This window comes from Phyllostomus hastatus, unplaced genomic scaffold, assembly GCF_019186645.2.
Source record: "Phyllostomus hastatus isolate PE091 unplaced genomic scaffold, TTU_PhHast_1.1 phas_scaffold_78, whole genome shotgun sequence".
In the NCBI taxonomy this organism is placed as follows: Eukaryota; Metazoa; Chordata; class Mammalia; order Chiroptera; family Phyllostomidae; genus Phyllostomus; species Phyllostomus hastatus.
In genome coordinates, this window is record NW_025334041.1 from 15,864,265 (window position 1) to 15,887,362 (window position 23,098).

Consider the following 23,098-nt stretch of genomic DNA (forward strand, 5'->3'; position numbering starts at 1 on the left):
AGTGTGGAAACAACCAAGGCACCCTTCCATAGGTGGCTGGATAAACAAACTGGGCACATCCCTACAATGATTAGGATTCATTAGCTTACCCTTAAAGAGAGAATGAGCTATCAAACCATGAAAAGACATGGAGGAACCTCACGTACGTACTTAAGCTAAGTGAAAGAAGCCAATCGGACAAGCCTATGTACTGTGTGATCCCAACTATATGACATTCTGGAAAAGGCTGAACTATGGGAACAATAACAGAATCGACAGGTTGCCAGGGACTCAGAGGATAAATAGGAGGAACACAGGGAATTTTTTGGGCAGTGAAACCACTCTGTATACTTTAATGGTGGACACCTGTCATTGTTCATTCTTCAAACCACATGGAATGTACAGCACAAAGAATGAACCCTGATGTAAACTCTGGGCTTCAGTTAATGACAACTTACCAGTGCTGGCTCGTCAGCTGGAACGAACGCAGCACACTCATGCAGCATGTTTGCAGCAGGGCAAAACGAGGCCAGGAGGGCGAGGGAGTGCATGGGAAATCTGTGCTTTCAGTTAAGCTGCTGAGACAGTTTGCAAACCTAAGACTGCCCTGAAAAATAAACCCTTTTCATTTTAGAAAGCTTAACAATTAACCAAATGTCCAATAGCAGCCCTGACTTGTACTCAAAAGCACCAAGATCAAGACCTGCAATGCTTGAGGATTACATGTAGGGGATATTTGAAGAGAGCGGGACCCGGCACCCCACCTGAAGTCTGGGGTTGATGGTGAAACTGCCCACCATCGGGTTCATGCAGGCCACGTACTGGCAGTTGTGGATTTCTTTAAGCATCACCTTCTGTCTGTCATACCTGAAAGGTAGAAAACAGAACCTCACATCTCAAAGCTGAAGATGACAGCCCAACCAAATCCACCCGTTCATAAAGGACTCCATCACCAGCTGTCTCCTTTGGTCTTTACAACTGCTCTGTGATGCTGAGCTCATTTGCATGGTCTCAGAGACAGGAAAACAAAAGCTCAGAGAACTGAAGTCTACAGAGCTCCTTTAATGCCAGAATCCACATACAGAGCCGAATCAATACATGCGGTTACTGCTCATTGATTCCCATGTGACTCTCTTTCTGGTTAGAAGGACCCACAACAGCCCTGGCCAGGGTAGCTAGTTGGTTGGAGTGTCATCCTGTGAACTGAAAGGTCTCAGGTTCAATTGCTGGTCATGGCACATGCCTGGGTTGCGGGTCTGGTCCCCTAGTTGATGTGTGTATGAGAGGCAACTGGCCAATGTTTCTTTCCCTCTCGTTCTCCTCCTATTTCTCCTTGGGGGAAAAATAAAGAAAAGAAATGACTGCCACATGGCTGGGGGCTCTCCTCCAGCTAACAGCAGGGTCGCAGACAGCAGCAGCCAGATAGGACCAAATGGTGACGTCCCACAGGACAAGGTCAAGCTTGTCTAAGGAATTCAGTGTGAGCTAAGGTTGAAGAATTCGATGCTTAAGCCAGACAGTTTATATTCCCAGACTACTTCTTAATCCAACTCTTGTCGAGGTACTAAGGGAATCTATTCGATTGGAGATGTTGAAAAGAAGATAGATGCAAAGTGAAACCCAAAAGGTACCCCAGAAAATGCTCTTGCTCAGAAGAGGAAGAAATTAGGATAATTGCACTTGCGAATGTTTATCCCTAACGACAATCATTAGATTTCAGAAAAAATTAAAATACAGAGAATTATTCACCAGTGTCCGTAATCAATGTGCTGCCGAATCAGGGTGTGGGGCTGGACAGTGCCGTAGAAGTCCACTTCGGGCATGTTCATGTCGTCAATGAAGTAAACCAACTTTTTGTTTCCTCCCGGGCCGTAATTGCGACCAGCTTTTTTCTCTAGAGGTTTCTCAAGAATTCCTGAAGCAAATATAAAATTCTGTCCAATCAGATAAAATGTAACTTTCTGTCCTTAGTCCTTGTTTCTTATTTTCTCCTCATCTTCTGTCCATTTCACCCACTCTGTTGCTTCAAGGTCACCTCTCTGCAGGTTAATACCAGAGCTGTGTCACTGGTCACTTCCTGTAAGTGGGTCTTCACGCCCCTCCCTTTTGGCCTGCCCATCTACCACTCCAGTCCAGACTGACGTGACCACTCAGGGGAGTGGTCTGCCTGCCTGAGGCTTCTTCCCCCAAAGGGGAGCTTGCACCTTATCATTTCCTTGCCCCCCACCCATGCCTCACCATCTCCTACCAAATGATACACATTTTCTTCAGCTGTATCTCAGTTCTCTCTACAGGTACAATGTCCAGCCATCCCAGGTTATCTGGAACTATTGCAGTTTTAGCACTAAAAAGTCCCAAGTCCCAGAAAACCCATCAGTGTTGGCCAACATGGACAGCTGGGCACTCCGCGATGCACCTCCAACCCATCATGCCCACCTTCCCCTGTCTTCTGCCCTATCACTGTGGTTCAGTCACCTTAGACATTCAATTAACTGACTGTGTCCCAATTTTCTCTCATGAGTTGGCTCAAGCCAATCCTTCTATCCCAAGTGCATTTTTGCCTGCATACCACCCCATCTCAAGGGTCTGACATCTTAACTGTCCTCACAAAAGAAAGGCTCCTTCTTGTCCTCATGCTAATAGGTGATCTTTAAATCTTATTCACGCCTGTATCCCTTTCAGAAGCTAGCAAGATGAACTCATACTGCAGTTAAGTACTTTGTTCAACTATTGCGTCGTAGCCCTAATCTGCCACGTATGAGTAATAAAGTGACCCATTCCTCTGTGTCTGTGAATGAAAAACACATACCAGACACAGTGCTTGGGGGAAAGTAGACATATAATGTATATTGGCCGAATAACATACTGCTGAGTCAGCTTTTTAACTGTTTCATTCACAGACACCAGGAAAACAAACTTGATTAAAAAGGAGATTGCAGAAAAATCACTCTTGGCTGAGTTAACGATATCAGTAAGAAGATGTATTATTACTACTCTACTGATATTATCTAAGAAAACAGCAACAACACACACTCATGCACACTCACAACACAGAAGCCACATTCAGGGTGACTCGGCAGGTTTGATGAACTCCTGAACAATGCTGCCCCCCACCCCACCCCCAGTATAACCCCATTACCCTGCTGGACCACGTGGCAGACTTGCCAACATCACCCTTTTATAATACTTCACCTCTACTTCCAAAGTCCACTTTGCTTGTCTTTCCTAACTTAGAACATCCCAAATCTGTGTGATTCTTTTATCATATTGATACGATTATTCAACAATGTAAAATCCTTCTTAGAGTTCTAGGACTTAATGAACAGCTCATGGCCCACCATTTCATCAGCACAGTTTGAATGAATTTCTCCTGGATTGGTCCCTTACTGGAAGGGGTAACAGAGGGTCTTCCCTTGAGTGCACCCTCACGATGCTCAGGCTCCGTAAAACTGACTAAGGAAAACCCACCAGTTTAGAGGTGAAGCAGTGAACACGACTGATGTAAACTCTTGCAGTTCTAAAGAGTAATAACCCAAATAAAGCCATGAATGATATCAAAAGCCCCAAATTACAACATCTGAACAAAGTATATTTACCCAGAATGGTGATAAGTAAAAAATCATCTGAGGCCTAAGAAAATGTCTAAAGCCTCGACAAAGTCATCATCTCTTTGGGTTGCATGTTGCAGCCTTGACAGTTTCTGATCTTTTAAAAAAAAATAGGACTTGAGAGAGAGAGAGATTTGTTGTTCCACTTATTTATGCATTCATTGATTGATTCCTGTATGTGCTCTGACCAGGGATCAAACCTGCAAACTTGGTATATCAGGACGATGCTCCAACCAGCTAACCACCTGGCCAGAGCAACAGTTTCTGGCCTCTCGTCTCTGGAAGGTAAACAGGAGGAGCACTTACTTTGCAGAGCTGCAGACGTTGTGTAGTAGTTGAAAGGCACGCAGGACACTATGTAATCCTCAGAGAGACTGGCCAGTGTGTCCCTGACAAAGACTGTTTTTCCCACTCCGGCCTGTCCTACCAGCATTAGTGGCTGTCCCTTCTCAAGCAACAACTGTGTGAAATATCTAAGACGAGTTGTCTCTGATGTGTGAACCAGAACTCTCTGGAGGAAAGAGACAGAATGAGAGAAAGGTCAGAGAGACACAGTCTGAAATTTTCCATCTGAACACAATCACTTTAGAATTGAGCCTCAACGAATTCTTAGTGCAAGTTGACACCGGCAGGGAGATCCCGCCTGATTTTCTGTTTTGAATGGTCCGAGTTCAGGCACCACTGCCTGAGAGAGCAGTGGGGAAGTGCCATTGACCTCCTGTAGCATCAGCAACGGACTTACAGTTTCCAGTTCAAGTAGCAGCACCCCCGGCTCCCTGCTGTAGAACACCTCCACTCTGCCCGACCTTGTGTCAGACATATAACAGAAACAGCAAGCATTTGAGAAGCAGTCGACCATCTTTTGCTTGCTGACAAAACGTTTGAAAAGTCAAGCCATACATACATGGAAGTAGGCAGCAATGCTTTGGCCCCTTGAGATTAAGTGGCAAAACGATTAAGCACCATCCACATGCAAGGAGTTCAGTGTAGAGGGGAGACGGTTTGAGGGAAATAGTGGCTTTCAGTGGAATATTCACAAGTCCAGAGCACATTTGAAACTCATTATGCATTGTTTTGTTAAACATTTTATAACAGTGTTTCTGCTTTGAAAATGGGCTATTCATTTAGCTATGACATTGTTTCACAAAGAATTTGAGGTGACTTATGGAATACAATAAGTGAAAGCATACACATTAATAATAATCAGACTCAGGGAACAAACTAATACACAAAATCAGGAAAAGGAGCGGCAGCTGTAGACATGCAGGGAATGGAATCTTACGGAGTGATTAAAAGAGAGCTGACCATTTCTTGTATTTCTTGATGACCAAATAAAAGGGGGTAAAACACTACATGCAGGATTCGTATTATTCATAAGCAAAACACAAACTCTCTAGTGGAGAAAGTTCTCTCTGCATGGCCTGAATGCAATGAAGGGCTTCACAGCTCACAGAGGGTCATGGTCACCACGGTGAACATTTGCTCCAGAACTTGGTTTCCATTCAGTGACACTCTCAGGACCTATTGAGAGGTGCACACGGCTCTGTGCCACATTACTTTTTTTAATTGAGTTTATTGGGGTTAATAAACTCAATTTTAAACTCAATTTTTTAATTAAGTTCATTGGTTAATAAAACCACATAGGTTTCCGGTGTACAACTCTGAACACATCATCTGCACACTGCATTGTGTGCTCGTCTCCACCGAAGTCAAGTCTCCTTCCGCCACCATTTATCCCCCCTCCCCCTCCCCTTTCACTCTGGTATCACCATGCTGTTGTTGGTGTCTGCTTTTTCCCCTTAACCCGTTCACTTTTTTACCCATCCTCCTAATCCCCCTCCTCCCCAACAGCTGCCAGTCTGTTCTCTGCATCTACGTGTCTGTTTTTATTTTGTTAGTTTATTGTGTTCATTGGATTCCACGTAAAAGTGAAATCATATGGTATTTGTTTTTCTCTGACTTGTCCTAGATGACATTTTTTATTATTTGCATTGCAATGATATTTTTTTCTCCTTTCTTGCTGCTCATTGTTATCATTTGCTGCTTAATTTGGCTATTGCCTCTTTTCTCTACACATTAACACCAATCATTAACTTTTACTGAAAGCTGAGTACTTGACAGGGACTATGCTAAGCACTTTATATGCATTATGTCATATGATGTTCATAACAAATCTATGGAGGAGAGTTTTATCATTTCATTTGCAGAGTTGATGAAACGGCAGCCTTCAGAACTTGCGATATGATTTCTGATGCGTACGTAAGCCACACTGTCGGGGGTATTTTGTTATGGCAGTGACAGAAAACTAATACAAATAAAGTTAAGCCCCTAATCCAATAGGACTCAGTGTTTTTATAAAAAGGGGATTTCGAGTACGGGACACAAACACAGAGAAAGTGACATGTGACCATTGGGGGGGGGGACGCTGCCACAGACAGGGGGACAAACCCCAGGAGCCAGGAGCCAGGCCTGAGGCAGGTTCTCCCTCACAGCCCTCCGAAGGGACGGGGCTGCCGACTCCTTGAGTCTGAAGTTTCTGTTGTTTAAGCCGCCTGGTTTGGGGTGCGTTGTGACCGCAGCTCCAGGAAACTTACACATTGGGTTTCTCCTTTGACAGTAGCTGCCTCCTAATGATGCCATAAAAGTCACCCATATCCTATTCATACAGTACTACTTGAAATAATGAGCTGCAAAATAAATTAGAATGACATGATTCTGAGAAAGAAATATAATAAAAAGGAAAATAGCCCTGAGCAGGTGGCTCGGTTGGTTGGAGCATCCTGTGCAACAAAAGGTTGTGGGTTCCATCTCTGGTCGGGGCGCATACAGGAGGCAATCCATTAGTGTTTCTCTCTCCTCCCCTCCCCCCTCCCCTCCCCCTCCCCTCCCCCTCCCCTCCCCCTCCCCCTCTCCCTCCCCCTCTCCCCTCTCCCCCTCCCCCTCCCCTCCCCTCCCCTCCCCTCCTCTCCTCTCCTCTCCCTCCCCTCCCCTTCCCCTCTGTCTAAACTCAATAAACATATCCCCTCGGGTAAGGATTTTTTAAAAAGAAGGAAAATAGATTGAGGTAGAATTCAAATTCAAATAAAAAGTAACTCGACATAGGAGAAATGTGGAAGAGCAATCTACGAAGAGAAACAATAAAAAAGAGGAAGTTCCATTTAGATTTGTCTGCTGCTGTGTGAATCTGAAACACGAGTTGAGGAGGTTAAGCATATTCATTTTATGACTCAGTGGGGGTGGTTAAAGAAAAGAAATTATATATCAAAGTGCTAAGAATTTTAGTACAAGGAAATAAGGATTTCCTTGTACTAAATAAGTACAGAAATAAGTACAGAAACAACAATCCACTGAACTACAGAAATATGCCTCCAACTTTTAGTGAAACTCACAAAGTTTCTAGGGAAATATAAAGAAAGTGGTTAGCACAGAAATAAGTTGAAATTTTAAAAGAGGCTGCAGCAACACAATGGCCACTTCGCTAACTGTCCCTTCAGCTGACAGTCTTCCCTCTCAGGAAACACGTAGGTGCCGACCGCCTCAAGGATACCTTCCCGTCAGGCAGGGGAAAGGCTGCTAGAGGACAAAAGGAGCTCGAAGCAGCGCCGTGCGGCTGTGAGTGACTACGCTCCACACACCTACCTGCAGGGGCAGATCCGGATCCATCGTGAATTTGGGGATCTTATCAGTCCACGGCAGAAACTTCCTGGTAGTGTGGTCCAGATAATAATCGAAGACTGTTCCCTGAGACGGAAACTTGACTGCTTTCATCTCCTTATGCCACCACCGGCTGAACTCCGCTTGGCAACCAGAAAGCTAAGGGGAGTGAAACATATCTTTGTTGCAGACTTAAAGCCCACGCTGAACATGTGCAAAACCCCTCCACGTCCTGCTGAACAGAGTGTGTGCAGTGCAGAGTCACAGTTACAGATGGGAATGAACCAACTGAACCAAGGAAAAGAAGTAACTTCAAGCCCTGGCTGGTGTAGCTCAGTGGATTGAGCGCGGGCTGTGAACCAAAGTGTCACAGGTTCGATTCCCAGCCAGGGTACATGTCTGGGTTGGAGGCTATAACCCCCAGCAACTGCACATTGATGTTTCTCTCTCTCTCTCTCTATCTCCTTCCCTTCCCTCTCTCAAAGTAAATAAATAAAATCTTAAAAAAAAAGAAAAGAAATAACTTCAAATTACAAGGAGTGATACTATCGGAAAGGTAGATACCTATAGTTGCCACATATCCATTGGGTATAAATTCTCTGGAATATTTATTAGCTTAAAAAGCCAGGTAAGGTTAGGTGAACCTTAAATTACCTCTGGGTTCTTCTATTGAACAAGGAGCTACTATACCAATTACCATGCTACCTATCGCAAGACTGTGGTTATCAGACTTTGGTGTTGATTTCTTTAAAGAGGTAATAAAGTATTCAAATCAACTGAGGTAAATGAGAAAATTAAGAACAAAGAAATACTTTATAAAATTGGTAACATTATTTGAGTTAAATACCATCTTTTATTTGCACTTATAGCATTCTTGGAATTTTTGTGTTAAAATATCCTTTCCTTTACAAAATTATGGAGCTAATAAATGATCATTTTTAATAAATGCCCTTATTTTTCAGAGTAAGCAATCAGCAATCCTATTTCGTCCTTTCAAGTCATTATTGGAACCTTGTGGGCCTTTGAGATTCTAAAACTGGGAACAGCTGCCTGGGAGACGGATGTTGAAGAAAGGCCTGAAGTTGGTTTTCCATCAGGGCACGGCCGACCGAGGGGCCTGGCTGCAAACCCCCCCGGTGGCAAGCTCCCACCCTCCAGAGGGGACACGGTGGCAGCAAACAGGCTGCCCCTGCTCCAAGGTCCTTGCTTGTGCACGGTGGTAGGTACGGGCCAAGACTAGAGTTCGGAGAGCGGAAGAGGGGAGATGGCAACCGTGCGCTGGCAGCTCACACTCCCTCCCACCCGCGGGAGGGCCTGGCCTGGGGACGTCTGTGTGCGCAGGAGGGCCTGGCAGAGCAAGTTTTCGTGAACTCTAAAACACGAACACTGCGTATGACCATTGTATTCAACTCCCATTTTCTCGGGGGAATTCTTGGATCTGCTTTTACTTTGGTGTCCTTATGTCCTGGACGACGACCTGGGCTGATGACACACACGGGGAGAGACAGATGGACGGCTGGAGGATGGGAGAGTGAGGCCTGGCCTGAGAGGGGCGGGCAGTCTTAGCAGGAGGAGCTTGCTCACCCTCCAAACAAGCTCACACTCCTGCCACTGCCGCTCACTGGGGAGAGCATTCAGGCTCCTTTCAGTCCTCCTCAGACTGGTGGCAGGGGACACCTTGTCATCCCACCAAAGTTGATCTTAAATGAAGTTAGCTCAGATGGGATTACTTATCCAGCACTGTTCTTTTAGGCAGAATACACAGGATTTCTGCTTTACAGCCAAATTTACTTCACCTAACCTCTAGATCAGCGAGGGAATTTTGGTGACCAATCTTTAATGCACCGATTCGCTCAATGACAATGCATTTATTCTATAGTGGGAAAGACAACTAAGGAGGTTTCTGCCCTGGCCAAGTTCATGGGGAAGATGGAGGGGGAGACACGAGGAAACCTGGGGGTAGCGGAGATGGAGCCATCAATGCAGACACAGATAAACTAGGCATCTTGAGAGTGAAGTTTGCTATAAGGGAGAGTAACAGGAGTGAGTCTGTTTTAACTGGTGTTCAGAGCAGCCGTGTTTGAGAGCACGTGCAGGTCAGGGAGAAGACTGTTCCCGTTCGCAGGAAGAGGTCGGCGTGCACAAAGACCTGATGTGCAACTCGTTGTGCTCCAGACCTATGCAGCTGGTGGGGCGGGAGGGGAGGGAGCGCCGGAGGAAGAGGTGGGGAGAGAGAGGCAGGGCCAGGTCCAGGGGTCTTGCACATGGTATTAGAATCTTTAACTTCATCTTGAAAGCCACAGAAATCCAAGTTGGCGGTTACAAAATAGTTACCGGATGTAAAGTACAGCACAGGGAGTACAGCGTAGTCAATAATATTGGGGTAACTGTGTATGGTGCCAAGGGGTCCTGGAAATATCCGGGGGAGCGGAACACTTTGTAAAGCACGTGACGGCCTAACCACTGCTCTGTTCACTTGAAACCAATACAAAATAATAGTGAAAGTAAACTGTAATTGAAAACTTTTTAAAAGGGGGGAAGACAATAGAAATCCATTAGAGTGTGTTTCATTCTAGAGCATATAAAAAAATTCAACTTATATCAAAAGAATCACTGTGGCTGCCGAGGAGATAATGGATTATAGAGCAAGCACAGCGGCAGAAAGACCAGTGACGAGGTGACCGCAGCAGCCAGGGAGGAGTGATGATGGCAGTTCACGGGAGCCCCGGAACCGGCGACGGAAGACCTGTTTTGGAGGGGTCTGCAACCCTTCCTGGGCCTGGGGGGAGAACACAGCTCCAGAGTCAGCCTAGTACAGTTTGAACCCGGCTAAGATATTAGTTGGCTCTGCGTCCTCAAGCTGGCTAACGCATCGGAGTTTCAGCTCCTTTTCGTAAAAGAAGAGAGAGGATAGCTGTACTACAGCAGAGGTTTGTCTTTTAAGTGTCAGTGAGATAGCTTATGAAGAGCCCTGAGCACGTTCCTTGCAGGGAGGAGGCACTCAGATGTGGTGAACTAATGTGCGGCTATCCAAAGATTGTTTCTGGGTCTGCTTCATTCCTGCTTCCAACCTCGTGGCCTCTATTTTGAATGCTTCATAGTCGGACCCTTTTTAAAAATTTAAAGATGATGATGATGATGATGATGACAATGATGACAACTATTAATTAGGGAGAAAGCACCTGGACAGAAAGGTGCGCACTCTGATGCCTAGCTTCCAGCCTGAAGGCAGCCGTGTTTGGAAATTGGAAAGATGAAGAGGATGGTCTGGGAGGAAGGGGAGGCAGAGAGTTAGGAGGGCAAAACCTCAGCAGTCAACATCCCACTCATACGATTTCCCTGGTTTTTCAGTCCTGGGAAAGGAAAACCCTTGTGGAGAACACTGGGGAAGAAGCCCATGGGTGGTTGGGTAGAGGGGAAATTCTATGGGTGGTCTCCACAAAGAAGAAACCCACAGCTGCTGTAAACTGTGCTTTTGAGAAGAACCATGTGAAGTCACCCAACACCCGTCCCTGACGCTCACTCAAAGCTAAGGGCTGTTATTCTTCACAATGCACTTGGAGATTCCAGAAGAAAATGTGGCTCCTGAGAAGGGTCGAAATAAGGCCTAGGAGGCCAAGTGAACATCATGTTTATTTACAGACACGATTTCTGGTAACCTAGCGACAAGAAGCTGGCGTGGGCCACAGGTCAGAGCAGCCGTGTATTTTACCGCCTTGGGCAAGTACTCGTGGCTGTGATGCCTTCCAACTTAAACTCCCTGTGTACATCTGGAGACATCTGGGGAAGCCTGCAAGATGTGTGCCACCTAGTTCTAGTGCAGAGCTTTAGGGGCACCTGCCGAAGCACTATGGCCATGACGAGCCTGAGGGAGCCTGGGAGGGGTGGCATTTGGAGGCGTGCCTGGGTCGGAGTCCTGACATCGTCATTTCCCATCAGTGTAACCTTGGTCACATCACTTCACCTCTCTGAGCTGTACTTTACCTGCAAAATGTGGATAGCTTGAAGAATTTTTGTGAAAATTACACGAGAAAATCTACAGAGAGAGGTGCATGGTGGAGATTAGATGCACAAATGTCTAACACTGAAAAACTCCCACTGTGCACTTTGGCTAGTCTCAGTGGTGTGTGCATGCGTGTGTGCTTGTGTGTATGGGTACACTTGTGAAAGTTCTTATCTCAAGTGTCTGCCCAAAAGAAATCAGAAGCCACACGTGGGGTGTACTAGAAACGCTGTGCAGGAGAGACAGCTTCTCTTTAGGCCGAAGGAAAGACCAGTGGAAAGGAACTGGCCTGGGGTTGAGTATTCCCTGGGAGTCATGTATGAGACTGAGAAGCAAGAAGAGAAACTAGAGACAAAGAAGCCAATCTGAAGGTTAGCATAAGCTATGGGTGGTATGGCAACCCCTGCCCCCGCCCTGCAAATCCATATGTTGCAGCCCAGTGTGAGAGTATCGGGAGGAAGGGCCGTTGGGAGGTGATCAGGTTTAGACGAGGTCAGAAGAGCGGGGCCCTTGTGAAGGGAGTAGTGCCCTCAACGAGAAGGAACACCAGAAGGTTTATCTTTCCTTCTCTGCCATGTGAGGAAACAGGAAAAGCAGCTGTCTACAGGCCAGGAGGAGCGTTCTCACCAGAACTCGACCACACTGGCACCTTGACCTTGGACTTCCAGCCTCCAGAACTTCTAGAAGGTAAATTTCTGTTTGATATTTTGTTGCAGCAGCCCAAGCTAGGACACTATGACAGCCCAGGACCATCTAAATATGTTTCACCCTTGAATTAGGGCTATAGGGGTGGAGAAGAGGGGGCAGACTCAACAGCTGTTTTGTGATGGACCCTGAGAGCATCTGGCGAATGAGGAAGAGTAAGGCCTCCCAGGTTTCAGATGGGGGCAGCTGCGGGGGATGGGAGTGCCACAGCGGAGAAGGAAGAACAGAGGAAGAGCTCGGTCTTAGGCATACTGCTGGCAGGCACTGCTCCCCAGGCTGGTGGGACCCACAGCCCAGGCAGAGGGCCATCTGGTGGAGGGCTATGGATCTGGCATTGTCGGCCAAGGTCAGAATAGTCAGTCTGGCTGAGTGTGCCTGGGCAATGCCCAGGCTTAGGAGAGAGCAGGGCAAGTACCACAGACTTCTGTAATGGAAGAGAAACATAGGGGTCACAGAGTACAACCATCCCTCCCACAGACAACTGGAGCTGTAAACTGTTCCCAAACACACCTGGTCTTGCAGCAGGGCCCCTCCGAAGGCCCAGATACAAGCAAAGACGAAATAGACTTCATAAACCTCCTTTGGGCTGTCGGAAGGTACATTTTCCGGAGTCAGCAGACATTCCAGAAGAGCACAAATAGTCTAAAGAACAAGAAGTACGCATTCATTTAGGGCAACGTTTTTGCAGCAGTGGAGTATGTTTTTAAGACTCACGAACAAATTCACTTTATCCTTAAGAGAGGACATCGCTTTTCCCTACGCCATGATTTGCTACATTGGGAGAGACTGCCTCAAGTTTCTATGTCAACAGAGGAAAACCTTTGCCACTTTCAATCAAACTGGTCTTCTAAGTAACAACTATTAAAAACTTAAAATCTGAAGCTGTCCAATTACTAGTCACTGTAACAAACAGATAAGCAAAAAAAGAGGGGTCTATCTATGCTCTTTTTTATAAACAGGGAGTCGGACCACATTCAGTGCTCTGTAACCCACGTTCTAACCGGCGAGTACAAACTGAGGAATCTTTTCTTACCAGTACGTGTTGTCCTACAGCGTCACTGGGAATGAATGAGTGACACTCCTCCGGGTGGACAGGCCTATTTAACGATTTCCCTCTCGTCGGGCATTTAGGTAACACCCCTCCCCTTAGTGCGTGGGCAGCCCCTTTCCCCACCTGTGGCCATCAGTTTAGAAAGTCAGACTGTCGGCCTTAGCCGGTGGCATTGTTTTTTGGACATCGGGCTAAATTTAGCTTTTCAGGAATTCATTCTTCATCCCCCCAACCCCAGGCGAGTCCCACCCCTCTGTTGATGTGGAACCTACCCCTCCCATCAGGGTACCAGGTATTCAGGGTATCAGCAAGGGAGCCCTGGCGGCTGCCGAGGCCTTTCCCGTGGGCAATGATAACCCGTGATGCACACGGTTTTGGGTTAGTTCTCTAAGGCACAATTAGTTGTCACGAACTCACATTGTCACAGACCCTCAAAACTCATGACGCCCTTCCCCTAGTTTTAGGGGACAGCAACAGACTTTTTTTGCTGTCATATACACAGCAATGCAAGCTTTATCGCAGCCCGTGAGGACTGCCCCTCCCTCCCAGCCCCGGAAGAGGGCAAATCGGTGGCGGGGGGGTGGTCCTGGCCATAGTCTGGAGAGGCTTTTAATTTTATCAGGTGAGTACCTGCTGCATTTTCCCATCTCCTCTCCTGACTTCTAGTACTGTATATGGTGTTATGGTTGCCAATTTAAAATCATTTTCTAATAGAAGAAAACTCACCAATTTGTTACCAAGAAAAATAATGCACAGTTCTGAGGCTTTGCTATTTCTGGGTGGAAGCCACGTTGGTGTAAGGAACCGTTCTAACCAAAACAACGATACCGGAAGGTCTCCATGTTGAGTTACCCATCGATTCGAACACTCTAATAACTTAGGTTTCTTTCCTATTTTCTTCCAAACACAGTACTTAAAACACATTTTGAGTGCTGTGTCAGCAATTAATGAAATCACACTCTGGTGCACATTCTAAAAGAGCTAATACACCTTTTTAAGTACACAGAATACACCTTAAATACACAGAACTTAAAGCAAAGAAGTTTGATATCTGGAAAACATAATACACTAATTTCTTAAAGTAGCTGTTAAACTATTCTCCTTTATGCCCATTTTTGTTTCAAATCCATGTCCTTAGAAGTAACCACAGAAAAGAGACTATTGTGTAAAACAGCTAAAAAGAAGCTGAGGAGAAAATACCACTTCTGAATACTACAAAAGGAGGAAGTCATATTAATTCCTACTGACCTATTTTCACACTACTCTTGAATGAAAAAATTCACACCACAGAGAATCACACAAATACACAAGTCAACTTGAGAAAGAACACAACCATGCTTTTTACAAGTATTACACCAGAGGAAGTCTAATTAGGCTAACCACATAATTAATTCATTATGAATAAATTCAGACCTGCTTTCAGAAATAAATTATACCTCAGATAATTACTGCTGAAGACTAGCGTTTACTTAATTGGTGTGTGAATAATCCAAAAAACCTGAACTTTCTCTTCTTATTATGCTTGTGACTTTATCTAAATTAGCTTCAAACAAATTCGGTAACATAGTAAGTTAATGGTAACAAAATACTTTGAAACCAAATTTGCTCCTGTAGGAAAAACAGGAAGGTTTCCAGTGATAAATCTTTGGTGAAGTTTTATGCTTCTCGAGGCTGGGGACGGGGCTTTCTCACCCCGAGATTCGGGTCACAGCCTTCGTCCCTGTGTGCCATGAATTATCTTTATTTGCTTCCATGACAGCATTTCATGTGCACCCTTCATTCTCACCAGCTGTCTCACAAGGATTGAAAAACTACTTGTGCTACCTGGGAATATTAGGACCTGTCCGTGTAGACTGGTCTGGGCTTCTGAAATGTTTGGGGTGGGGGAGGAGAGGAAGGGAGGTCCGTGGGCAGTGACACCTACGTGGTTGAGTCTAGACACTTTCTGTAAGTCCACGTCTTTAGAGACAGGAGTCTTTGTATTCAAAAAATACACTGAGCACCTTCTCTGGGCCAATCATGTAGGATAGAGAAAAACAAGGAAGGCTGTTACAACTTTGCCCTTCTTCTTCTATTTAAATATGCTTGGGAGGTACACTTGACTCAATAAAGGCATATTCAGCATCTACTAAATGCTGGTAGTACCCCTGCATGTCTCTGGAAATACAAAAATGAATAAAAGGCGGCTTCAGCCCTCTAGTTCACAGTCTTGTGGGAGAGATCACAAACCTGAATGACAAGAGAACAGGACAGGTGTGTCTCAGGGGTTTGCAAAAGGCACCAGGGGACACGGGGGTTGAGGAGCGAGGGTTGGAGAAACCTCAGCTCCAGCAAGATCTTCCCCTCGCTGCCGTGGTCAGCCCCGCTGCCGCCTCAGGGCTGGCAGGTCCCACGATGTCTCGGAAGACACACCTGCACCAGGCTGTTCTCTGGGATCAAAGTGATGGTTTTAAAGCTTGTTCTCAGCTTCTCCAAGCACGCAGGAACGTATTTCTCAAACAGAATCGTTAAGTTGGCCTTTTCTGATTGATGCTGCCTCCTGTCTATCCAGCTGGCCACGTACCTGGAAAAGAACATGGAAAAGCTTTGACTGCCCCCTGTTCTGAAAAGCAGGATTTCATCAACTCAGAAGCGTCTCCCCCCCACACAGCTTGGTCGTCAACACTTCAGGGAAGTGTTCAGTGAGCTCGTTCCATTTCTGAAGCTGCAAATATTTTCAAATGACTCTTTAAAAACTTCTTTTAGTGGCAATTTTTACTTTAAGGAAAAGAATGAAAAGACATTCCTAACAGCATGAAGAAGCCAGAAATAATAAACTAAAAGTAGCATTACTGAGCATGTGCAAGGAAGTGCAGTTTGTCCCCACAGGGTGAACCTCGTTTATGAAAACAGCTTGGGATTTTTCTTGATTAACCTGGGCATCAATTATTTAGCAATGAGAAACCAGCTACAAATAAAAAGGTGAAGATTCCATAGGGGCTACTTCAAAGTCCCCCTTTACCACTGGACACGTGTAACTGTGACCTCAGAGTCGATAATACGTTTCCAATACCTGGCTCTGAAATGGCATCTCATTCGTGGGGACAGGTCTAGCAATCTGAAGCTTATACAATGTTATTAATTTTGATACACTATCTCTAACTTATTAATAAAGTAATACTTATCAATGAGATGAAGTACTGCTTAGCAGCATCCGCAGTAGTCTCTGGGGAGAAACTGTATGATGTTACATGAAAAATACCTGCTCAAAAAGTCCTCACTAAATAGGAAGCAGTGATAATAAATACACTGGGCTGCCAGCAGAGAAGCTGTGTGCCCAGACCAATTACAACTACGCCTTGCTTTCAGCGGGTCAGAGTTCACAGTTTCAGTATCAGAAGAAATTAAGGCAAGACGATGAGCTTTCAAAAGGCTCCCTTTGGTTTTCATGAGGCTTCACAATAGGGTTTTATTCAATATTCAACTACCTTTACACTAACATTGGGTTTATAAAATATGAACTGTCAAAGCTTTTCTCAGGGCCAAGATGAATGGTTTTCAGTTGAAGTCCGTGCATGATAATAAGTTGAGACAGCACATCTGGGTGACAGTGACAGTGGATACCGAGAACAATGGACAACAGGTGTTAGTTCCCAGGCCCAGAGGCTGGAAGGCCACGCCTACCCCTCAGCTACTCATCCTACTGCACCAGCTGCCAGAAGTGGAATCTTAGTGTCCAGAGCTTACTGTTGATGGGGACTGAGGTGGGGATTGCCCAGAGAGAGGGAACTCCAAAGTCAAACTTTCTGGATCTGTATCCCAGCTCCCCCATTTTCTTCAACTTTGTTACCAAGCTTGGGCAAGTTACTAAACCTCTCCTTGCTTCATGTTTCTCGTCTGTCAGTGGAGATGATGATAATAGAGACTTCTCAGGGTTGTTCTGAGAATTAAAGCAGTTCTCATGTAGAGTCCTTAGGTCACTGTCTGACATAGAGCAATTCTCAATAGCACAGAGCTGGTGGAACTGGGAGCACTGGGTTCAGGTCTAGACTCAGCCTCGCTGTGCATCTCAGAAAGGTAGTGTCGCCGCCGGGCACGAGAGTGGCAGCCCGCGCTCTGATGGGTACGGCAGATTCCCCCTCGCCATCCCAGCACAGTCCGTCCAGCCGCTGTGGGAGCCGAAGGCTATGTGGAGATAACCGGGAGCTGTCGCCTCAGCACAGCCCCAGAAGGGAAAACGGTCTTTGTGCTCAGGGGGCAGGGAAGAGCTACTTTCACTGACCCACTTTGGCAGTTCTTCTGTCTTGGAGAGAAAACCTACGGAGCCCATGAGCAGATGATGCTACTGTACAAATTACCTCCTCAGTAAGGAAGTGAGTCCAACCAAACCAGGAGACATGCTGAGAGCTGACTCTGCCTGGAAAATATAAAAAGGCCCCCAAATGAGCTCCGCCAGGGCCAAACAACACCAGACAGCCTAGGGAGTGTGCAGGGTAAACAGAGGCAGTCTGGCTTCCTCACCCAGATGTCTGGGCAACTGAGGGGAGCAGTTTTCCATAACCCTGTGAACGGGCCTGATAAGCAGTGTTCCCACAGCCTTGAGTGGGCTCGCACGTGTACTATGGAGCTCTGTTGCCTACTATCTGTTGGCACCCTGCCGGCTTTCTTTGTATCCAGTATTTAAGGGGGAAGGGGCTCCTCACTGGGTACCATACTAGGGGACAGGGGACGGTGTCACCCTTGACATTAGAGACATGCATGGGGACACGTGGCTTGCAGCATGCATGGATTGCCCACCCTCAGATAAAGCCACGTCAGACACCCCAGCCGCTCTGTGAATATTCTTCTACATGAATCCCATGAACCTGTCCGGCCTTGAACAGTCACAATGCAGAGTGGAAAAGTCTATGTTGTTAAATATGAACAGTTGATAATTTCATGTACAAATTACCACTCAATTTTCATAGTTTGGAACCAAAACGGTCACTGAAAAAGACTACTAAAAATTTAAAAAGAGAGACTATTATTTTCAGCAATGGCAAAAATTGAGGATTCAGATTGGTACTTGTTGGTGATTCTTTCCAACTTTATAAAAAAGTTCCTTATCATTAAAAAAAATTCTATAGATTTGAACCTGACCAAATGACACATATACTGCTACTGCAAGACACACAGCTGAAAATGACAAGTCGCTTCAGGAAGCAGCTACATTATGATGCCGTAAGGCATCACCTTAATGCCAGTTTCCAGGTCATTAACAGAATGTTCCTCTCTTCAGCATTTGCAAACGTGTTCTATACAATCAGCTCTGTTGCTATTCCCTTCTCCAGAACTGCTGTAGGTGTGTCACACGGAGTCTAAAACCCTGTGGTTTGGAAACTACCCAGGTAGCCAAAGTTTTCAGGCTTCGAAAAGCTTTTTTTTTTTTCAACTACTAGTCAACAGTCTGGGGTTGAGATCTGTCATATAGGACACAGCGGGAATTTATCAGAGCGCCCTATAATTTTCCCCTCACAGCCAGCATCAGGTTCTTTATCACTCACAGAGGCTGGGACAAATGTCAGAAGTTAGAAGGACATTGCTGGTCAGCAGTGCACATTGGTTATTTCTGAATCCTTATGTTTACAAATATATGAAGTGTCCAGACACAAAAGGACAGGCCTGTGGGGTGGAAGGCAGCAAGCTCATCCAGTGCAGGCGAGAGTGTTAGGGGACAAAGCCAAAAGGAGATTTTAAGCCAAAGTAGTAGAAAAAAAACACCTAAAGTCGTGACCCCCAGAAGTTGTTTTCCAGGAATCTCTTTTGGAGTCAAACTAAGTTCTACAGATATTTCCAACTTTCCCATTATTGTTTACAAGCAAAGTAACACATAGTTTGGTAGATCCCATTTTCAGTGTGAAGTTCACTATAAGTAATTACTAAAATAATTTAAATAATTATGAATGCATTTAAATAATTCTTCGCCTATATGCTTTTTTCTCTTGCTATGCATTTCACTTCTTTCCACTAGAAAAAAAATTCTTGCTAATCCCAATTTTCAGAACTGTTCTTCCAATTCCTGTGCCTTTCTCTCCTTCTCAGTATCTCAGCAGACTCACATGAACTATCCAGGATTCTTCCAGTAAACTGACTCAGAACTCAGAACTTAAGTAAAATAGTACTGGGTTTCTATAGCAGGTCACGTGTGGATGTGATTTCAAGGCTGTTGTCTGACCTGATATGCTCCGTATATCAGGTCTGTAAAAGTGTGGATGTAAATTTATTTTTTATGATAGCTCAGTAAATTTTAACAAAATATTCTAAGAAGCTTACATGACAATGGCACTATTTTTAGTCCTTAAACAGAACCCCAAGGAGATACAATGAACATAGTATTTAATAATGTGTATCTACAATATCTTAACAATTCTTACAATATGAGGTAAAAAAAAATTTGTCCTAATTCTGCTCACTGAAAAGGACCCAAAAGCAATGACATACCAATGGCAGTGAGCACACCTAGGATCCCTATACTGAATTCTAAATAGATTCCTTATCCAAAAAGTAGTTTCCTCTGGTTCCTTGGAGAAATGGCTGAATCAGGCCTCAGGTAAGGAAAGTCTGAGATAAGTCAGAAGTATCTTTTTTAGCCAGAAAGCAAAGTACTCAAAGTCTTAGGAGGACAAGAAGAAAGGAAAAAAAAAGAACACTGAACTGGCTGATTTGAAGAGGTTCCTGCTGGTAAAATTTGGGACAATGTGAGCATACAGAAGAATAATGCAGGTAATGAATTATTAGCCACTGAACCTAAATGAAAGAAGCCATAAATAGAAAATGATACTCCTCAAAAATGAAAGGAAAATGGAAAGAAAAGAAGAAAGAGAAAGGGAAGGAAGAAGAAAAAATGTCAGAGAAAACGTTCTTTACAGGAAAATGTCACCCAATATGTGTAGAGAGAGCAACTAAATTGGGAAATCACCACTTTGCAACCACCAGTGGGTGGTTCTGTGAAATATCTGTCTTATTCTCTTCAAAACTGTAGATGGCATGAAAGAGAGAGGTGGGGAGATGTGGAAACGTGATGAACAAAATGAACTGACAAAACAGAAACAGAGGCACGGAAAAACGGAACAGACACACAGCTGTCGGAGGGGAGGGAGTTTGGGGGGGTGCATGAAAGAAGGTGAAGGGATTAAACAAAACATATACACGTGACCCACAGACTCAGACAACAAGGAGATGACGGCCCCAGGGCAGGGGGTGGGGGAGGGAAGGTGGGCAAAGGCGGGATAAATGGGACGGAAAGAGACTTTGCTTGGGTAGACCGCACACGATGCAGAGTGTGGATGTTCTGTTGAGTTGTGCACTTGAAACCTGTATGGTTCTGTGAATCAGTGTCACCGGAGTAAATTCAATTTAAAAAAAGAAGGAGGCGGGGGTCTATTCTAGAGTTTAAAAGATAATAGAGACAAATATATACAATGTGTGACTCTTGTTTTGATGCTTGATTTTTTAAAAAGCTATGGAGGAAATTCACAGAATAAATGGGAAAATTTGAAAAAAATGACTTTATCAGATAAGGGTTCAAGGATAAATTTCTTATGTATGCTAATTATACTGTGTTCATGCAGAAGAGTATCTTAGTTCTTAGGAGATAAATGCTGAAGTACTTAGGGATGAAGTGTCTCAATGTGTCCGACTTACTTTGAAATAAGTCACCAAAAACAAATAAAAGTAGAAAATATGTGTGTCTCTGTGCCTGTCAGAGAGAGTGTGTCCATCCAGACAGAAACTAAACGCATTGAAATTGATGCAGTTGATGAATGCAGGGAAAGAGGGCGCAGTGGTACAGGCGGAGGGGGTACTACTACCTTTTCACTTGTCTGTAACCGTTAACACTTTCAAATTTAAAAATTGGGACCTAAGATACTGGTTTAGAAAACTGGGTTAATCATTATGTTGATCTCAGAAGGCAATTAAAGATCACGTGAGTCAGTAGTATTTATGACATTAAAGCAAGGTAGTGAGGCACACAATAAATGCGAAGTGACAAAGACACCCCTCAACCAAAAGCAGCCATTATTTGTAGTTCTCATTGAAGGTTTGTGGCGGTAGAAGGTGAAAATATAAAAATACCCTTTAGAGAAGATCCCCATTGCTTTGGACCATGACCTGCATGGATGGGCCTTTGGTCATACACACACACATGCAAACCTATCCTTAGATCTTAGATGAAACAAAACCACCATAAAGATAAAGTGTAATGGTGAAGACGGACTTGTTTGACTCTCTCAGGAAGGCAAACGCAGTGTCTCTTTACCCACCTGGTGTCTCTGCGACTCCCTAGATGCAAAGTCCTTCTTCACGCAGCTTTTCCTAGCACACAACTCTACACGATGTGATTGAGATTGGATTACAGAGACCTGGGGAACTGAGAGGTTCGCTATTGAAATTAGCCCACTCCTAGTGAGGGTTGGGGGTCCTCTGAGGGAGATGGGGTGCAAAGATTGTTCCTGCTGTCTGTGTGGGGGAGTCCAGCGTACTGGAGAGTCTCCTTCAGCTAGCCCCCACCCAACAGAAGTATCCTAAGGGGTCATCAGAGCACTAGCTGGACACAGGAGGTGGACACCCGAGAACTCCTCCTTTTTGACCTGCAAAAATCACTCCCTCCCTGAGCCCAACTCAATAAAGCTTTGTTCAACACAAAAGCCTGAACGCGGCTCTCCTTTGCTGCAGAGTTAAGGGAGGAGACTCCATAGTGAGCCCACCAGCACACGGAAAAAGCAGCCTGGAGAAGTGCCTCAGCAGGTGCTGGGCTCAAACAGGTGTCCTCCTCCAATCAGGAGAGTGAGGGGGGGTCCGCAGGGCAGGAGGACTACGGACAGGTGCGGGCATGCAGTGGGACACCGGGAGGAGGGTGCCATGCCACAGGGGAGTAACTGAGCAAGGCTTGCAGCACCTATCCCTGCAAGGACGAAAGAATGAAGGACACCAGCCCCGGAAGGAAAGAATCTTAGGAAGAGATCTGAGAGGAGCCATGACCTGGCATTGAGGGACACAGTCATCCTGATGGGACCCCGCAGGGAGGGAGCCAGGGGGATAAATAGCCTGACCTCATTCATCTCCTCTCTGCCTCTCACTTCCCGCCAGGGCTCCGCACTGGCCCAAGCACCCAGGAGCCTCGGGGCACGGAGTACACTGCAGTGGCCCTCACAGGACGGCCTCTGGGGCGCAGAGCACGGGGGAGGGCACAGGAGGATCTGGCTCAGGAAGCACACCAGCCACAGCACGTGTCCGTGCGCAGAGCTCGGGCATTTCCGCAGCTCCCAGCGGAAGTGCTGCAGGAGGTGACGAGTGACCTCCAGGAGGAATTACGGGAACTGTGAGCATGGGGAGAGTAAGCAAGCAGGCACAATAAACTTCTTCTAAGTCAAAGCATCACCAGCTGTTCACATGTGCACATCGTATGCACACACTCACACATGCTCACTAACCAGTGTGTTCACATCTAAGCACTCCATATGAGCTATTGCTATTCATTCACCTCTTCAACAAATACTGATTTCTTAACAGGAATGTGGTATGAACCAGTAACATCCAACTAAAAATGACAGAGGCCTTCAGATACTAACTTAATTCTCCTTAAACTAGTCTAATTAATCAGCTTTAAATTTGATTGCTAATACATTCTTCAAATAATCATACAAATTTTTAGCTCTTTTAAAAACTAAGATAAAAAGAAATGTTCACAACAACAAAGCCAAACAAATGGACTTAAAAACAGGCAAAGGACTGAAATAGGCATTTCTCCAAAGAAAATATGTAAGTGGCCAACAAGTACATGAAAAGATGCTCAACATAACTAATCATGATGAAGACACAAATGGAAACTGGAATGAGGTAACGTTTCACACCCATCAGGACGGCCACTGTGAAACAGCAGAGGAAACACCAAGTTTGGGGAGGAAACGCAGAGGCGGGAGCGCTCGTGCCCTGCTGGTGGGAGCGCAAAACGATGCAGCCGCTGTGGGAAACAGCGTGATAGTTCTTCTACAATTTGAAAATAGAACCAGTTCGGGTAGCTCTATTTTTAAATTTTAGAAGAACTATCATACAAAGCAAACAAATGAGCAACACAGA

The 23,098-nt window shown here is 45.3% G+C and overlaps 1 protein-coding gene across 2 annotated transcripts in view; it reads right to left on the minus strand.

The window, feature by feature from the left end:
• DNAH11 (dynein axonemal heavy chain 11) overlaps positions 1-23,098 on the minus strand; it is a 254,392-nt gene that overhangs the window by 118,892 nt on the left and 112,402 nt on the right. For both annotated transcript variants that reach the window (XM_045827575.1, XM_045827574.1), the window contains 6 exons: positions 15,413-15,563; positions 12,460-12,591; positions 7,227-7,400; positions 3,894-4,098; positions 1,729-1,894; positions 744-846 (listed from right to left, as the gene is read on the minus strand). In XM_045827575.1, the coding sequence (XP_045683531.1) occupies positions 744-846; positions 1,729-1,894; positions 3,894-4,098; positions 7,227-7,400; positions 12,460-12,591; positions 15,413-15,563 (931 nt within the window). The remainder of the gene's footprint in view (positions 1-743; positions 847-1,728; positions 1,895-3,893; positions 4,099-7,226; positions 7,401-12,459; positions 12,592-15,412; positions 15,564-23,098) is intronic.